We start from the raw sequence: 15,058 nt of genomic DNA on the forward strand, positions 1-15,058 counted from the left end.
GATGGGGGAGGGGTGTGAAAAACCGGAAGGATTCTGTTACTTTCTTGCTAATGCTCTTCTGTTCCTTTATTTGTTACACAGATATCCATTCTTTTTATGGAAAGTATGTTAAAACTATTTTCATTTAAGAAAAATTTCACTCTTTATAAAAACGTTTCTCACTGCATAGAGTTTTAGACATGCCACTCAAAGCCATCTTGTCTTCCACATCTTGTCACTCGACAATGCCTTGATTTAGCTAATCACTTACCTGAGAATTTGCAAACCTGCTAATATGCCATAATTAGAGAGGCTTCATTTGGAGGTGCAAGAGTAGCTCAATGCTATTCATTTATTCAACACACTGACTGAGCACCTACTACATGCCATCCATTATTTTCCATACAGTGGTTACAGCAATGAAAAAAACAGACCTTAATCCCCGATTTCCTGTCCCTTATATTCTGATGAGAGATGAGCAATAAATAAAATGAACAAAATATGTACTGTATTGCTAGCGGTAAGTAGTCAAGAGAAAAAAAAGGAAAGAAAAGAAGATGTGGAAGGTTGAGATGGGCTGAACTTTTAGAATAGCGGACCGGGAAGGGACTCTCCAGAAAGGTGACCTTTGAGTAGAGACCTAAAGACAGTGAGAGAGCTAAGTGTGGTGATGTCTGGGAGAAGAGCCCCGGCAGAGGGACAGGCAAGGCTGTGTGAAGGGAACATGCTCAATATGTTCCAGAAGCATCAAGGAGCCAGGGTGGCTGGAGAGCAGGAGAAGCTGAGGCAGAAAGGTTGAAAGAACGTTGATGAAGGTAGGTCCTTGTCAGGTGCAGTTAAGACGTTAGCGTTTGCTGAAAACTGCAGAGGAAGTGGCTGGGAATTCGAACAAACACGGTGTCTGGACTGATCTATGGGCATCACTCATTGCAACAACAAATTAAATGAGAGAAGAAACTGAATGATCAGAATACGCCAGCCAGTCCTCATTTTGAAAGCTGTTAGTGAAGTAGGAATAGGAGGCAACTTAGTGTATGTGGTAAAGAATTACATGGAATTTGACCATTCCTGGTTAAATTAGATATAAAAGAAAATTGCCTTGACCTGGTGAAGAATATACAAGCAGAGGCTCGTCTGACCTGGCAGATTCATCACTCCTTGTGGGCTGCCGAGACCACGGAATCGGAATGTATGACTTACCCTCCACTCACCGGTAGTGTTTCTACGTACTACGTGTATTTTTTTTTTTCTGGTACTGATAGATCTAAATGAAAGTCACCTTGAATAAAAATAAAGAGTAGAGTAGAAACAGCTAAAGTTACATACAGGACAAAACAAAAAGGGCATTCTTCCTTTTGACTTCAAGAATAAAATCAGGAATTTGAGGTGCAGCTGGATAAGCTGTTGTTTGGGATGCCCACATCCCATATCTGAGTGCTGGTTGGCTCCCTGCTAACGTGCCAGGGAAAGTAACAGATGATAGCCTGAGTTCTTGGGACCCTGCTATCCCTGTGGGAGACACAGATGGAGTTCTGGGCTCCTGGCTTGGGCCTGGCCCAGCCCTGGCCATTGTAGCCATTTGGGGATTAAGCTAGCGAAAAGATTCTCTCTCTCCCTTTATTTCTGTGGGTTTTTAAAAGATTTTATTAATTTATTTGAAAGTCAGAGTTACACAGAAAGAGAAGCAGAGGCAGAGAGAGGTCTTCCATCCACTGGTTCACCCCCCAGTTAGCCGCAATGGCCTGTACTGTGTCGGTCCGAAGCCAGGAGCCAGGAGCTTTCTTCCAGGTCCCCGACATGGGTGCAGGGCCCAAAGACTTGAGCCATCCTCCACTGCTTTCCCAGGCCATAGCAGAGAGCTAGATGAGAAGTGAAACAACTGGGACTTGAACTGGCGCCCATATGGGATACCGGCACTGCAGGCAGCAGCCTTACCCGCTATGCCACAGTGTCGGCCCCTCTCTGCCTTTCAAATAACTAAATAAGTATATTTTAGAAAGATCAGGGGGCTGGCGCTGTGGCATAGTGGGTAAAGCCACCACTTGCAGTGCCAGCATCCCATATGGGAGCTGGTTCAAGTCCTGGTTGCTCCACTTCTGGTCCAGCTCTGCAATGCCCTGGCAAAGCAACAGAGGATGGCCCAAGTCCTTGGGCCCCTGCACCCGTGTGGGAGACCCAGAAGAAGCTCCTGGCTCCTGGCTTTGGATCAGCGCGGCTCCGACCATTGCGGCCATTTGGGGAGTGAACCAGCAGATGGAAGATCTCTCTCTCTCTGCATCTGCCTCTCTGTAACTGCCTTTCAAATAATAAATAAATAAATAAATCTTTAAAAAAAAAAAAAAAAGATCAGGAGAAGGCCTGACGTTTGTTGGTAAACCTCTGCCTGTGACACCGGTGTCCCATATTGGTGCTGGTTCAAGACCCGGCTGCTCCACTTCCGCTCTAGCTCCCTGCTAATGTGCCTGGGAAAGCAGTAGAAGATGGCCCAAGTTCTTGGGCCCCTGTAACCACATGGGAGACCTGGAAAAAAGCTCTGGGCTCCTAGCTTCGGCATGGCACAGCCTTAGCCATTTCAGCCATTTGGGGAGTGAATCAGTGGATGGAAGATTCTCTCTCTCTCTGTCTGTCTTCCTCTCTCTCATTCAAAATAAATAAAAAATTAATCTTTTTAAAAAAGGACCAGGAGATTCTCAGACAGGTCCTGGTGGGTGTGCTATAAGCAGGAAAGAGAAAGAGGCATAAATATCAGAAAAGAAGAAATGAAAATCGTCATTTGCAGATGATTACATATACTGTACATAGACAAGCCAAATATACCACTAGAAAACTTTTGGAATTAATAAGATACATCACAAAAAATGACAGATACAAAAAATTAGACAATAGAACATTTTCTCTTAAACAGAAAATTTCTTATCACACATTATAAGTCTAAAAAAAAGGAATAGCATGTCAATCACAAAGACTTCTGAACACCCAAGGAAAGCCTAACAAATAATATGGATTACTTATGGAACTGGATTAACAAACATGCAAAAAAGGGAATAGAGCAAAATGGAGAGCGCACACCATGCTCGTGGAGAGGGAAATCTCAGTCTTACAATGTTAATTCATGCACAGAGTAATCTGCAGATTTACTGCAATTGCAGTACAAATCCCAGTGCTTATTTTTTGTTGCTGTTGCTAAATTTGACACTTGAATAGTAAGCATGGATGCATTTGCTCTTATATGCATAAAAACAAAGTTGGAAATTGTTAGCGCATCTGGGGATGTAAAAGAGAAAACAGAGCTCTTACCCTGTATGCTTTATATATTTCCTTATTGTTTTGAATACTTTTAAATTACTAGTCTATTGTACTTTTGTTGATAAAACAAAAAGCAAGCTTTCTAATCTGTTCTTTTATACCTATCACAGATCTTCTAGGCCACAATACTGACTCGTTGTATCCGGGGGAGGGGTTACAGACCCCTAGAGAATTGATTAAATCCATGACCTCCATTCCTAGGAAAAAAATGCGTTCAATCACACGTATAATCACAAAGCAAACCTTGCAAATGAATACAATCTCAGGTGGTGCAGAGATGGACGGGGTGAGAATGCTCTCACTCTAGGCTAATCAGAGTGGTCAAGAAGGAATTGTTCCTTGGGCCCAAGCATATGTTTGGCTAAGGGGCACCAAAGTGTACAGAAGAGCAGGCAATGACAAAATGAGATTCTCCCTGGGTGCCTAGAGTGAAGGGGGCCAAGGTGAGAAGCCCAGCAGGCTGCACCTGCCAGACCAGGTGATGGGAGCAGACAGTGTTGGAAGCAATGTTCACCTGGGCACTGAATCAGGGTAGACAACAGGGGGACCTGGGAACTTCCCCAGCACTCATTTCTTCAGGCTTCCTGGAAATCTTCAACTACAGGCATAGGTGAGAACAGGAATCTCTGACCCCTGTGAGTCTTTGAGGGAGGGCGGAGGTCATCACCTTGGTCACCGGTGCATGTATATTTTTGGCGTAAAAAGTAAGATAGTCAGGTTTCTGAATGCAGGGGGTGGGAGCAATGGAATGTGACAGGTGGTAAGGGCACAACACCTCACCCTTGATAGAGCAGGCAAGATTTCACCACCCAGAACTCTTCACTCTTAGTTTCCATGGCCTCACAGCTCTTCCCTTTGCAGAGCTGAATCACTAAACTGGAACCTAATATGAGGACAGGTGTTCAAAACTGCCGTGGTTACAGCCGTCAGGAGGTTCACACAGCAGTCAGCGATGGTTTGGGACTACTAAGTAAATGGGTTTCTCTATCAGGACGATAGGATCATTTATTTATTCAACTTAAAAGCTGTCCCAGAAGGAGAAACAGAAGGATTTGTCCAGAGTAAATAGCATTGGACAAATGAACCATTCTCCATGGATCAGTTTACAGATCATGTGGAGATATGGCGATCTTGGTGAGAAAATTTACTCTCAGATGTTCAAATACCTTCGCATGTTCTGAAAACTATAAGTGTATGCAAAATAAAAAGATGAATTTTTATAGCGCAAGAAGAATTAAAATTCATGCATAGAGAAGTCATCAAAAATTCATGGAAACGCATCTGTGAGCCAACTATTCCTGAATTTCAATTTTTGCATGAAAATAAACTTATCTTAGTTTTATCTCTCCACGAGCTTTTTGAAGCTGCCTGTGTGGCCAATGTAATTCATTTTTCAAGCGGTAAAATTTAGTGGAAATTAATGATAGCTTCCCATGGAAGTGGGAAATCTGTTTCATAAAACATGCTTGCCCTACACGGAGTTCTTGTTTTATTGTACTTCTTTACTATAAGAAGAAAGAGCATGGTGGTGGGTTTTAAAAACAAAGCAGATGAGTATTCCGGAAGCACAGGTGGACCCCAGTCCCATTCCTTGTATCCTTCGTGACATGCTTGCCCTTACCTATACCAGAGCAGGAACCCAATTGTGGGGGAAATGGGGACTAGGAGCTGGGGGCATTGGAGGTGGAGGGAAGGAAGGGTGTTCAGTAGCCCAGGAAAGAATGAGACAATTCCCCAACAAAAAAGTAAACACTGTCAGTAGCCCTCCCAGAACTTGCAGCCCCTGCCGATTAACCAAAGAAGGGCAAAATCTCCCAGGCAGAAGAGGCTCCTTCTGGCCTCCGGGACTACAGCGGCGAAACAATGAGTGACAGCACCTGCTGTGCTGGGGTGAGGTGGGAGTAGGGTACAGGAGAGGGCTCTTACTCTTGGTGGGAGTGGAGATTAGGGACCCAAGCTTACTGGTGATGCAGCCCCCACGTGACCAGGAGCTGACGTGGGCAAAGGTACTTAAAGCCCTGACCGCCGTCCGCCGTCCTCCTCTGGGTACCAACTCTATTACGCCGCGCACTGCCAGGCGTTTTTACCCAAGCGAGGAGGAGGAGAAGGAGGAGGAGGAGGTGGAGGAGGAGGAGGAGCAGGAGGAGGAGGAGAAAATCCACCCCCCCACCCCGATCCTGGCAGGTGGGTGTGAGGGTGGGCACGGCCCTTGAACTGGGGTGGCCTGGAGATGCGGGAGCTAGAAGCTGCGGGCACCTCCGACTCCCCAGCTCTTGGCGGGCAGTAGAGACTCCGGGCGCCCAGACGCCGCTCATTTTGGTGAGGGGCGGGGAGGGGGGCGGAGGACGAAAAGACTTTCATAGACTGCGGAGAATCCACTTCCTTCCTCTGGCAGCCAGTGTTTCTTGCTTTTTGTTTTTGACACTCAGGCCCCGCACCCCGCATCAAGTCCTGTTCTAAGAGGAGCGAAGAGAAATAAACGTGGCAGCGCATATAAGGCCAGCGGGGAGGTTGGGAAAGGGTGCTCGGAGGGGCATGCAATTTGCAAACAATCTGGACAGTTCTCTCCCACCCCCTTTTTGCAGACCCCCTTTCCCACCACCGCCCCCGCAACCCTTCCCTCCCCAGGCTAGCCGCCTGTTTTTGGGGGGTGCTGGGAAATCGGTGTGCTACCCTCTGTAGGAGAGATGGCGGGTTTGGTGCTGCCTGGGCATCACGGGAGGGAGACGTTGAGACAATCTGGTATTATACTGTCGTGCTAATTCCCCGACTGCTTTCCAGACACGTCTGGCCCCCACAGCCCTTCATCCCTGTCTTTTCGGTGCTGGAAAAGGATTTCGAGTATGCAGACGGGAGAAATGGCGGTTATCGGGGGATTTGGGTGGGGGGTGGGAGGCGGAGCCCAGAGCAGAGAAACGCCCCTGAAACTGAGAAGGCAGACATTGCGGCTAATGCTGGGCCTGGGGGCTGGGGAGTGAAGGACTGGTGAGCCTAGGAAGGGGACACTCGATTGTTTGGCAGGAATCCCCTAAGCCGTGTCCCATCCAGCTTTCGCTACACCCTCGCCCCGCCCCCTCCAGCTCGGTGCAGAAGAAGGGGTGTGGCGGTGTGTCCTGGAGAAATGGCGGACGGGGCGGGGCCAAGTGAAAGGAGGGGTTGAATGCCTGGAGAGCCTGCGCAGGATAGGGGACTGGAGTGGCCTGGGAGGGGTGAGGAGAGTGGAGGGAATTCAGAGATAGAATACTCGGACATTCTGGGATGGGAATGCTAAAAGGCAGTTAATGACTGGAGCTCGTGCCCAGGGTGCTGATCGAGGCAGCAGGCCATGAGGCTCCAATGCTTGCAATCTATATTTCTGCCCTGCAGTCTGTCCTTAGGATGAAGCTTAACTGAACTGAAGGAAGGAGAAACAGCGCTGACTCTTTGCAGGTCGGTGTTGGGGATGGGACCAGTACATGGACCCCTGGTGTGGGTGTGGCAGAAGTCAGAACAGTCTGGGACTGCGGGCATCTCCTGCATCTTCTCTTTTAAAAGACACCCTTGCCCCTGGCCCATGGTTTTTGGTCCAGGGCAAGGGGCGTGGCATCCATCTTCAGAGTTAAGTAGCTTGAGAAGGAACAGGATAAGTAGGAAAAGAGAAGCCCTGAGAAAGTGACCCTTTCCACCCACTGCAGTTGAGCTCAGGAAGGGAAGCACAATTTGTCCCCCAAAGGCTCAAAACCGCCCTTTCTGTGATCTGCGCACAGGTCTGTGTCTGCCTTTAGGGCAGTGCAACGGGAGGCGAGTGGAAAAGAGCAAGCTTGTCCTCGTCCTGGGAGGTCGGTATGTGCCTAAGCACATCTAGGGCACCGGGGGTGGGTGGCGTGGGAGCACCACAGTGCGATCTGACATCTCTACTGTTTTTCTGCTTTCCACCAGCTCTGTATACTGTCTCTCATTACCCCGCCCATTTAGGTGCTGGGAAAGTGGAGGTGTTGACGTTGGCAAGGTGAGCTGGGGTTGGAAATGCAGAACACATTGAACGAGCAGCTCCCTGAATCAGCAAGTGGGGGCCTTGGCACCTGTGTCTGGGTGCTAGCCACCAAGCACTGTGTCTCCTCTAAGAAGACCTGGTTAGACAGGAAGTGAGCCGGAACCCTAAGCTTTGTTTCTATTCTTGTCCTCTAGGTCCTGCTCAGCTGGTAGAACTCGTGGGCCTGACCTGAAGGGCTGAGCCCTGACCAGTGCACATCTCACCTGAGCAAGCCAGCTCCACGTCCTGGATCAGAGAATCACCCGAGCTGCACCATGAGCCGTGTTCGGGATGCTGGCTGTGTAGCAGCAGGGATAGTGATTGGAGCCGGCGCCTGGTACTGTGTCTACAAGTACACCAGGGGAAGAGACCAAAAGAAAAAGAGACTGACCAAGCCCAAGAACCGAGCTGTAGCTGGGACTGGAGCCAGGGCTAGGACTGGGCTAAGGGCCGGATTCACAATCGACCTTGGGCCAGGATTTGGTCCCCCAACCCCAGTCCGTGCTAGGGCAGAGGATGGGCCCCAGGACGAAGCCTCTGCCTTGGACACAGCTAAAGCCGAAGCAGTGGCCCCAGCTGCACCCAGCGCTGAGGCTCACGGTGAGGCCGGCATTCAGGTCCAAGAAGCAGAAGGGGGTGGGGTTATGCCTAAGGCAGAATCAGCGGTTGGGGCTGCAGCAGCTCCTGTGGTGACACCACCTCCTGGGGTGGCAGAGGCTCCTGCAGCTGCAGAGGCCCCCCCAGTGGCAGGGATCCCCAAAGTGGCAGAAGTTCCCAGTGTAGCAGAGGTACCTAGGGCAGCAGCGCCTGCTGGGACAGCTGCACCTACCCAAGTGGCAGCACCCACCCAGGCAGCAGAGCCTCCTGGGGTGGCAGCACCTACTGAGGCAGCTGAGGCTCCCAGGGTGGTACCACCTACAGAGGTGGCTGAGGTTGCTGTGCCCGCAGTGCCTGCTGGGGCTGCTGAAGCTCCTGGGACTTCGGGATCACCTAAAACAGCAGCAGCTGCCAAGAAAGCAACTCCCGGGGCTCACACTGGGGCTATCCCTAAGGCAGGGCCAGCCACTGGAGCTGTCCCCAAAGGTGGAGCCAAGGGTGGAACTAAGTCCCGCACTGGAGGCAAGGGCAAGGGCAAAAGAAATAAGGTGGAAGTAGACGAACTGGGGTTGGGCTTCCGCCCTGGAGATGGGGCTGCAGCAGCTGCTGCAGCCTCTGCTAATGGAGGCCAGGCTTTCCTGGCAGAGGTCCCTGATTCTGAGGAAGGGGAGTCTGGGTGGACTGACACAGAGTCTGATTCAGACTCGGAGCCCGAGACCCAGCGCAGAGGGAAGGGAAAAAGACCTGTGGCCATGCAGAAGCGCCCCTTTCCTTATGAGATTGATGAGATTCTGGGCGTCCGAGATCTCAGGAAAGTCCTGGCCTTGCTTCAGAAATCGGATGATCCTTTCATCCAACAGGTAGCTTTGCTCACCCTGAGCAACAATGCCAATTACTCATGCAACCAAGAGACAATTCGCAAATTGGGAGGCCTCCCAATTATTGCAAATATGATCAACAAAACTGATCCTCACATTAAGGAAAAAGCCTTAATGGCCATGAATAACCTGAGTGAGAATTATGAAAATCAGGGCCGGCTTCAGGTCTACATGAATAAAGTTATGGATGATATCATGGCTTCTAACCTGAACTCAGCGGTCCAGGTCGTTGGACTAAAATTTTTAACAAACATGACTATTACTAATGACTACCAGCACCTGCTTGTCAATTCCATTGCAAACTTTTTCCGTTTGTTATCTCAGGGTGGTGGAAAAATCAAGGTTGAGATTTTGAAAATACTTTCGAATTTTGCTGAAAATCCAGATATGCTAAAAAAACTTCTCAGCACCCAAGTGCCATCATCATTTAGTTCCCTCTATAATTCTTATGTGGAGTCAGAAATTCTTATCAATGCCCTTACTCTTTTTGAGATCATCTATGACAATCTCAGAGCAGAAGTGTTCAACTACAGAGAATTCAATAAAGGCTCCCTTTTTTACCTGTGCACTACATCTGGAGTGTGTGTTAAGAAAATTCGAGCCTTAGCAAATCACCATGACCTCTTGGTGAAAGTGAAAGTTATCAAACTAGTGAACAAATTCTGATTGGTTATGTGCTCTTAAAAGACTTGAAGAAATGTCTTGGTTTTGCAGTCTGGAAGCATTGAAAATGCAAAGTTACTGCTTTTCCATGTGTCCTTATAGTAAAGGAATCTCTTCAGCTGCCAGCTTTGAATAATGTATCATCCATAGTGATGTTATCTGTGTCAGTCACCAGCTTTAAGCTGAATCATTTTATGAATACCAAATAAATAGTCCTCTTGTACTGAAAATGCATTTGTGACTTGAATTGTGCTACTTGGATGGAAATGTTTTCTTCTGATTCCTCTATGTGAGTTGACAGTGATCCTGTCCTTTTCGAATGGCCTAATATTCTGTTATTTGTTTTCACTTGAATTTAGCCACCAAAGATTTCATTTGTGTATCATCAATAAAGTTGTACGTTTTACCTGACAAAAGATTTTTCTCATGCTTAAATGTACAAGCAAGCTGGGGAGATAAGGTACATAAATACAGAAGAATTACTAACAGTATCCAGCATGTGTTCACTGTCAAATATATGCTCTCTGGTTAAATAAAACAGAGGTTGCTTCGAAAGCTTCAAGGGGGAAGAGCACTTCTGAGCTAGACACCACAGAAAGGCATTCTAGGGGCCGGCGCTATGGTGCAGTGGGTTAACACCCTGGCCTGAAGCACACCGGCATCCCATATGGGCGCCGGTTCAAGACCCGGCTGCTCCACTTCCAATCCAGCTCTCTGCTATGGCTTGGGAAAGCAGTAGAAGATGGCCCACGTCCTTGGGACCCTATACCTGCCTGGGAAGACCCGGCCATCTCTCTCTCTCTCTGCCTCTCCTCTCTCTGTAACTCTGACTTTCAAATACATAAATAAATCTTAAAAAAAAAAAAAGAAAAGAAAGGCATTCTAGGAGGGGAAAGGGTGAGAGGAAATGCTCAGTGGAGGTGGGGAGATCTGTTCCTGTGATAGGCAGCTAGTGTGCCTGGAATGGAAACCATGGGAGTTACTGGACATTCTTCACAGAAGGAAAAATAATCTAGTGGCAATGTGAAAGATGGATTGGAGCTGGAATGGGGTTAGGGGTGGAGACTAGAAAGGAAAACATTTGTTAGGAAGTTATAATAAAGCAAGTATGCAATGATGAAGGGTGAAATGACGTGGTGACTACAGGAACTGTTAGAGGGGCCAGCATTGTGGACAGAGGGTTAAGCCACCGCTTGCAATGCTGACATCCCATATGGGATCCCAGATGCTCCACTTCTGATCTAGTTTCCCATTAATAGGCCTGGGAAAGCAGTGGAGATGACCCAAGTCCCTGGCCCTGTGACACTCCTATGGGAGACCAGGATGGAGTTTCTAGTTCCTGGCTTTGATCAGCCTGGCCCAGGCTTCCAGGCTTAGCTGTTGTGGCCACTCAAGGAGTGAAGCAATGGATGGGAGACTCTCTCTCTCTCTCTCTCTCTCTCTCATATAAGTAAATAAAGAAACCTTTAAACAAATAAATGAGGAGCAGATGTTAAGGCACAGCAGGCAAACCCACCACTTGCGTGGCAGCCCATATGAGCACTAGTCCTGACTGCTAAATTTCCTGTCCAGCTCCCTGACAACGTACCTGGAAAAGCAGCAGAAGATGGCCCAATTACTTGTGTTCCTGCCGCCCATGTGGGAGACCCATTGCAGCCATTTGGAGAGTGAACCAGCAGATGGACAATATGGCCTCTCTCTCTCTCTCTCTTTCTCTCTCTCTCTGTCTTTCCCTCTGTCTCTCTGTAACTCAAATAAAGAAATCTTTTTTTTTTTTTTTTTTTTTTTTTTTTTTTTACAAAAGGAACTGTTAGGACATGGTGGTAATAAGAGACTTGTAAAAATAAAAAAGGAGCCGGCGCTGCGGCTCACTAGGCTAATCCTCCGCCTTGCGGCGCCGGCACACCGGGTTCTAGTCCCAGTCGGGGCGCTGGATTCTGTCCCGGTTGCCCCTCTTCCAGGCCAGCTCTCTGCTGTGGCCAGGGAGTGCAGTGGAGGATGGCCCAAGTGCTTGGGCCCTGCACCCCATGGGAGACCAGGAGAAGTACCTGGCTCCTGCCATCGGATCAGCGCAGTACGCGGGCCACAGCGGCCATTGGAGGGTGAACCAACGGCAAAAGGAAGACCTTTCTCTCTGTCTCTCTCTCTCACTGTCCACTCTGCCTGTCAAAAATAAAATAAAATAAATTAAAAAAATAAAAAATAAAAAAGGAGTAAGGGCCAGCGCCGCGGCTCAATAGGCTAATCCTCCGCCTGTGGCGCTGGCACCCCGGGTTCTAGTCCCGGTCGGGGCACCAGATTCTGTCCCGGTTGCCCCTCTTCCAGTCCAGCTCTCTGCTGTAGCCCAGGAGGCCCTGCACCCGCATAGGAGACCAGGAGAAGCACCTGGCTCCTGGCTTCGGATCAGCACGGTGCGCCAGCCGCAGTGCGCCAGCCGCAGCGGCCATTGTGGGGTGAACCAACGGCAAAGGAAGACCTTTCTCTCTGTCTCTCTCTCTCTCACTGTCCACTCTGCCTGTCAAAAAACAACAACAAAAAAAAAAGGAGTAAGATCTACTGCCTGTCCCTTGGCTACAGATCTCCAAAGAGATCTGTATGACCTGGTACAAGTCTTGACAAGGAAGAGCCATCTGTCTTGAGCCACCATGGCGATCACATCATGACAATGTGAGTTACCATTTCAAATGATAAGGAACAGCAGCATGACAGAAAGAGGGATTCTGGGCCCAGATCACTGGTTTGTTTCCTTTATTTGGAAGAGGGACGATGGTGAGGACTGCATGGGAGCCTACCCCCACCCCTGAGTTCACCTAAGAGCAGATGTATCTTTCTTTCCCTTCCTGGCCCACTGAACTGGTAAAAAAAGATAATAAGAAGTGCCCCGGATATTTTACCAAACTCCAGCCTGCTTTCCTGACACCCTTCACAAGAGCATTTTGTGCAAGCGTATGGTAGGCTGTGGCAGGATAGGAATAGAGGAAAGGGATAGACTGATATACACAGTGCTATAACTTATCTGGAGAGCAAGAAGCATTAAAGATGTACTTGTCCTTAGAGGATTTTCCCCCTAAGGAAATAATCAAATAGTCATACACTGAGGAATATGCAAAGCTGTTCATTTCAGCACTGTTCCTAAGAGATAAAAACCAGAAGCAACTGAAACATCCAATGTTGTGGAATTGGAATTGACTAAACAATAAATCATATGTTCATGCAGTAAAAATTTTTAGATTTATTTTATTTATTTGAAAGATAGAGGTACAGAGAGAGAGAGAGAAAGAGAGAGAGATCTTCAATATGGTGGTTCACTCCCCAAATGGCTAGAGGTAGACCTGTCCAAAGTCAGGAGCCAGGAGCTTCTTCTGGGTCTCCCATGTGGATGCAGGGGCCTAAGCACTTGGACCATCTCCCACTACCTTCCCAGGCTCATTAGCAGGGAGCTGGATCAGAAGTGGAGCAGCCAGGACTTGAACCAATGTTCATATTGGATGCTGATGTCACAAGCAGTGGCTTTATCCTCTACACCACAATGACAGCCCTAGTAAAATATTATTCAATTATTAAAAACTAAGGGATCTATTGTATATCATGGTGACTATGGTTAACAGTATATTTTATACTGGAAATTTGCTAAGAGTAAATTTTAAGTGCTCTAACCACAGTAAAATAGTAATTATGTGAAGTAATTTACATGCTAATTAGCTTGATTTAGCTATCCCACAACATATATGTGTATTGCAACATCACATTGTAACTCATATATACATTTTTATTAAAAAATAAGTTATGGAACCAGCATCCCATATGGGCACAAGTTTGAGTCCCAGCTGCTCCATTATAGCTCCCTGTTAATGGCCTGGGAAAGCAGTGGAAGATGACTCTATTAAATAAATAAATAAATAAAATTAAAAAAAAAAAAAGAGGCCTGGCTCTGGCTCCTGATTCCAGCTTCCCACTCATGGATTATGTTTGTGGCATTAGTTAAAAGTTCACACAATTGAAACTAACTGAAAATTCAGATATTTGCTATGTACATCATTGTGTATTGCTCACATAGAACTGGAATCATATTGTGTATCGGTAGTTCTCAATATGTCATCTACAGAGTACTGCACATCCCTGACACCACAAGGTCAAAACGGTTTTCAAGGGGTGGACGTTTGCTGCAGCAGTTAAGCCACTGGTTGTGATGTGCACATCCCATATTGGAGTGCCTGGGTTTGAGCCCCAGCTCTGCTCCTGAATCCAGCTTCCTGGTGACGCACACTCAGAAGCAGGTGCTGGTGGCTCGAATACTTGGGTCCCTGCCATCCACATAGGAAACACTGTTTGAGTTCCAGGATCCTAGCTATGACCTGGCTCAACCCCAGCTGTGGAAGGTTTTTGGGGAGTGAATCGGCGAAGGGAAGACCTCTGTCTGTCTGTGTCTTTCTGCCTTTCAAATTAAAAAAAAAAAATTAAAGGCTGGCACCGTGGCTCACTTTGTTAATCCTCCACCTGCAGTGCCGGCATCCCATATGGGCGCCGGGTTCTGTCCTGGTGGCTCCACTTCCAGTCCAGCTCTCTGCTGTGGCCCGGGAGTGCAGCGGAGGATGGCCCAAGTGCTTGGGCCCTGCACCCGCATGGGAGACCAGGAGAAGTACCTGGCTCCTGGCTTCGGATTGGCGCAGCGCTGGCCGTAGCAGCCATTTGGGGAGTGAACCAACGGAAGGAAGACCTTTCTCTCTGTCTGTCTCTCACTGTCCGTAACTCTACCTGTCAAATAATAAAAATAAAAATAAAAATAAGTAAATAAAACTGTTTTCTTTTTTTAACTTTTATTTAATGAATATAAATTTCCAAAGTACAGCTTATGGATTACAATGTCTTCCCCCCCCATAACTTCCCTCCCACCCGCAACCCTCCCCTTTCCCGCTCCCTCTCCCCTTCCATTCACATCAAGATTCATTTTCAATTCTCTTTATATACAGAAGATCAGTTTAGCATATATTAAGTAAAGATTTCAACAGTTTGCACCCACATAGAAACACAAAGTGAAAAATACTGTTTGAGTACTAGTTATAGCATTAAATCACAATGTACAGCACATTAAGGACAGAGATCCTACATGAGGAGTAAGTGCACAGTGACTCCTGTTGTTGACTTAACAAATAACACTGGCATGTTATTTGCTATGTTCACTGGGTTAACATTTACACTGAAGGTACAAAAGCAGAGGATGGGTCAAAGCAATATGCCAAAACTGTACGTGAGGTGACTGTATTTTTTACAGCCACATGCTGCTCAATTGTTTAAAATAAAAATCCAGTTTAATTTAAAAATGTCTGTAATTCAATCTTTATTCGTATAAAGTTATAAATTTTATTAAATCTTGTTGCATAAGTGCATGCCATTTTAATCTGTGTGATGAAATAAGAAGTAGCACAAAGCATTTTTCCTGTATAGGCCGGGCGCAATGTCTGACTTGAAGGAAAATGTTTGCACAGTTGTTGAAGTTGTGCACTGAATTAGCTGTTGTTTTCATGGAATACCATTTTTACTTGAAGAGTCATTAGCAAACCATGGTTTTTTAGACCTGGGTATTTGACAGACATATTCTTGAAAATGATAAAGTGAGCCTTTG

The 15,058-nt window shown here is 47.2% G+C and overlaps 1 protein-coding gene across 21 annotated transcripts; it reads left to right on the forward strand.

Annotated features, from left to right (window-relative positions):
* The first annotated feature begins 5,246 nt into the window (after window positions 1-5,246).
* ARMCX2 (armadillo repeat containing X-linked 2) lies at window positions 5,247-9,851 on the forward strand. Of its 21 annotated transcripts, none has more exons than XM_070066885.1 (7): window positions 5,247-5,469; window positions 5,715-5,795; window positions 6,067-6,126; window positions 6,652-6,714; window positions 7,032-7,107; window positions 7,204-7,273; window positions 7,453-9,851. In XM_070066885.1, exon 7 carries the CDS (start codon window positions 7,573-7,575, stop codon window positions 9,436-9,438), a length of 1,866 nt encoding a protein of 621 aa, XP_069922986.1. In that variant the 5' UTR covers window positions 5,247-5,469; window positions 5,715-5,795; window positions 6,067-6,126; window positions 6,652-6,714; window positions 7,032-7,107; window positions 7,204-7,273; window positions 7,453-7,572; the 3' UTR covers window positions 9,439-9,851. The 21 variants fall into 21 exon arrangements, with proteins under 21 accessions (XP_069922986.1, XP_051683406.1, XP_008271305.1 ...); XM_051827446.2 differs by having other exon boundaries at window positions 5,263-5,469; window positions 7,032-7,103; XM_008273083.4 differs by having other exon boundaries at window positions 5,263-5,469; window positions 5,715-6,126.
* Window positions 9,852-15,058: the final 5,207 nt, after the last annotated feature.

The sequence above is a fragment of the Oryctolagus cuniculus genome, chromosome X (genome assembly GCF_964237555.1).
Source record: "Oryctolagus cuniculus chromosome X, mOryCun1.1, whole genome shotgun sequence".
In the NCBI taxonomy this organism is placed as follows: domain Eukaryota; kingdom Metazoa; phylum Chordata; class Mammalia; order Lagomorpha; family Leporidae; genus Oryctolagus; species Oryctolagus cuniculus.

What these genes read in the sequence shown, in the direction of transcription:
- ARMCX2 (XM_070066885.1), top strand. Translation starts at nt 7,573, where the DNA reads ATGAGCCGTGTTCGGGATGCTGGCTGTGTAGCAGCAGGGATAGTGATT.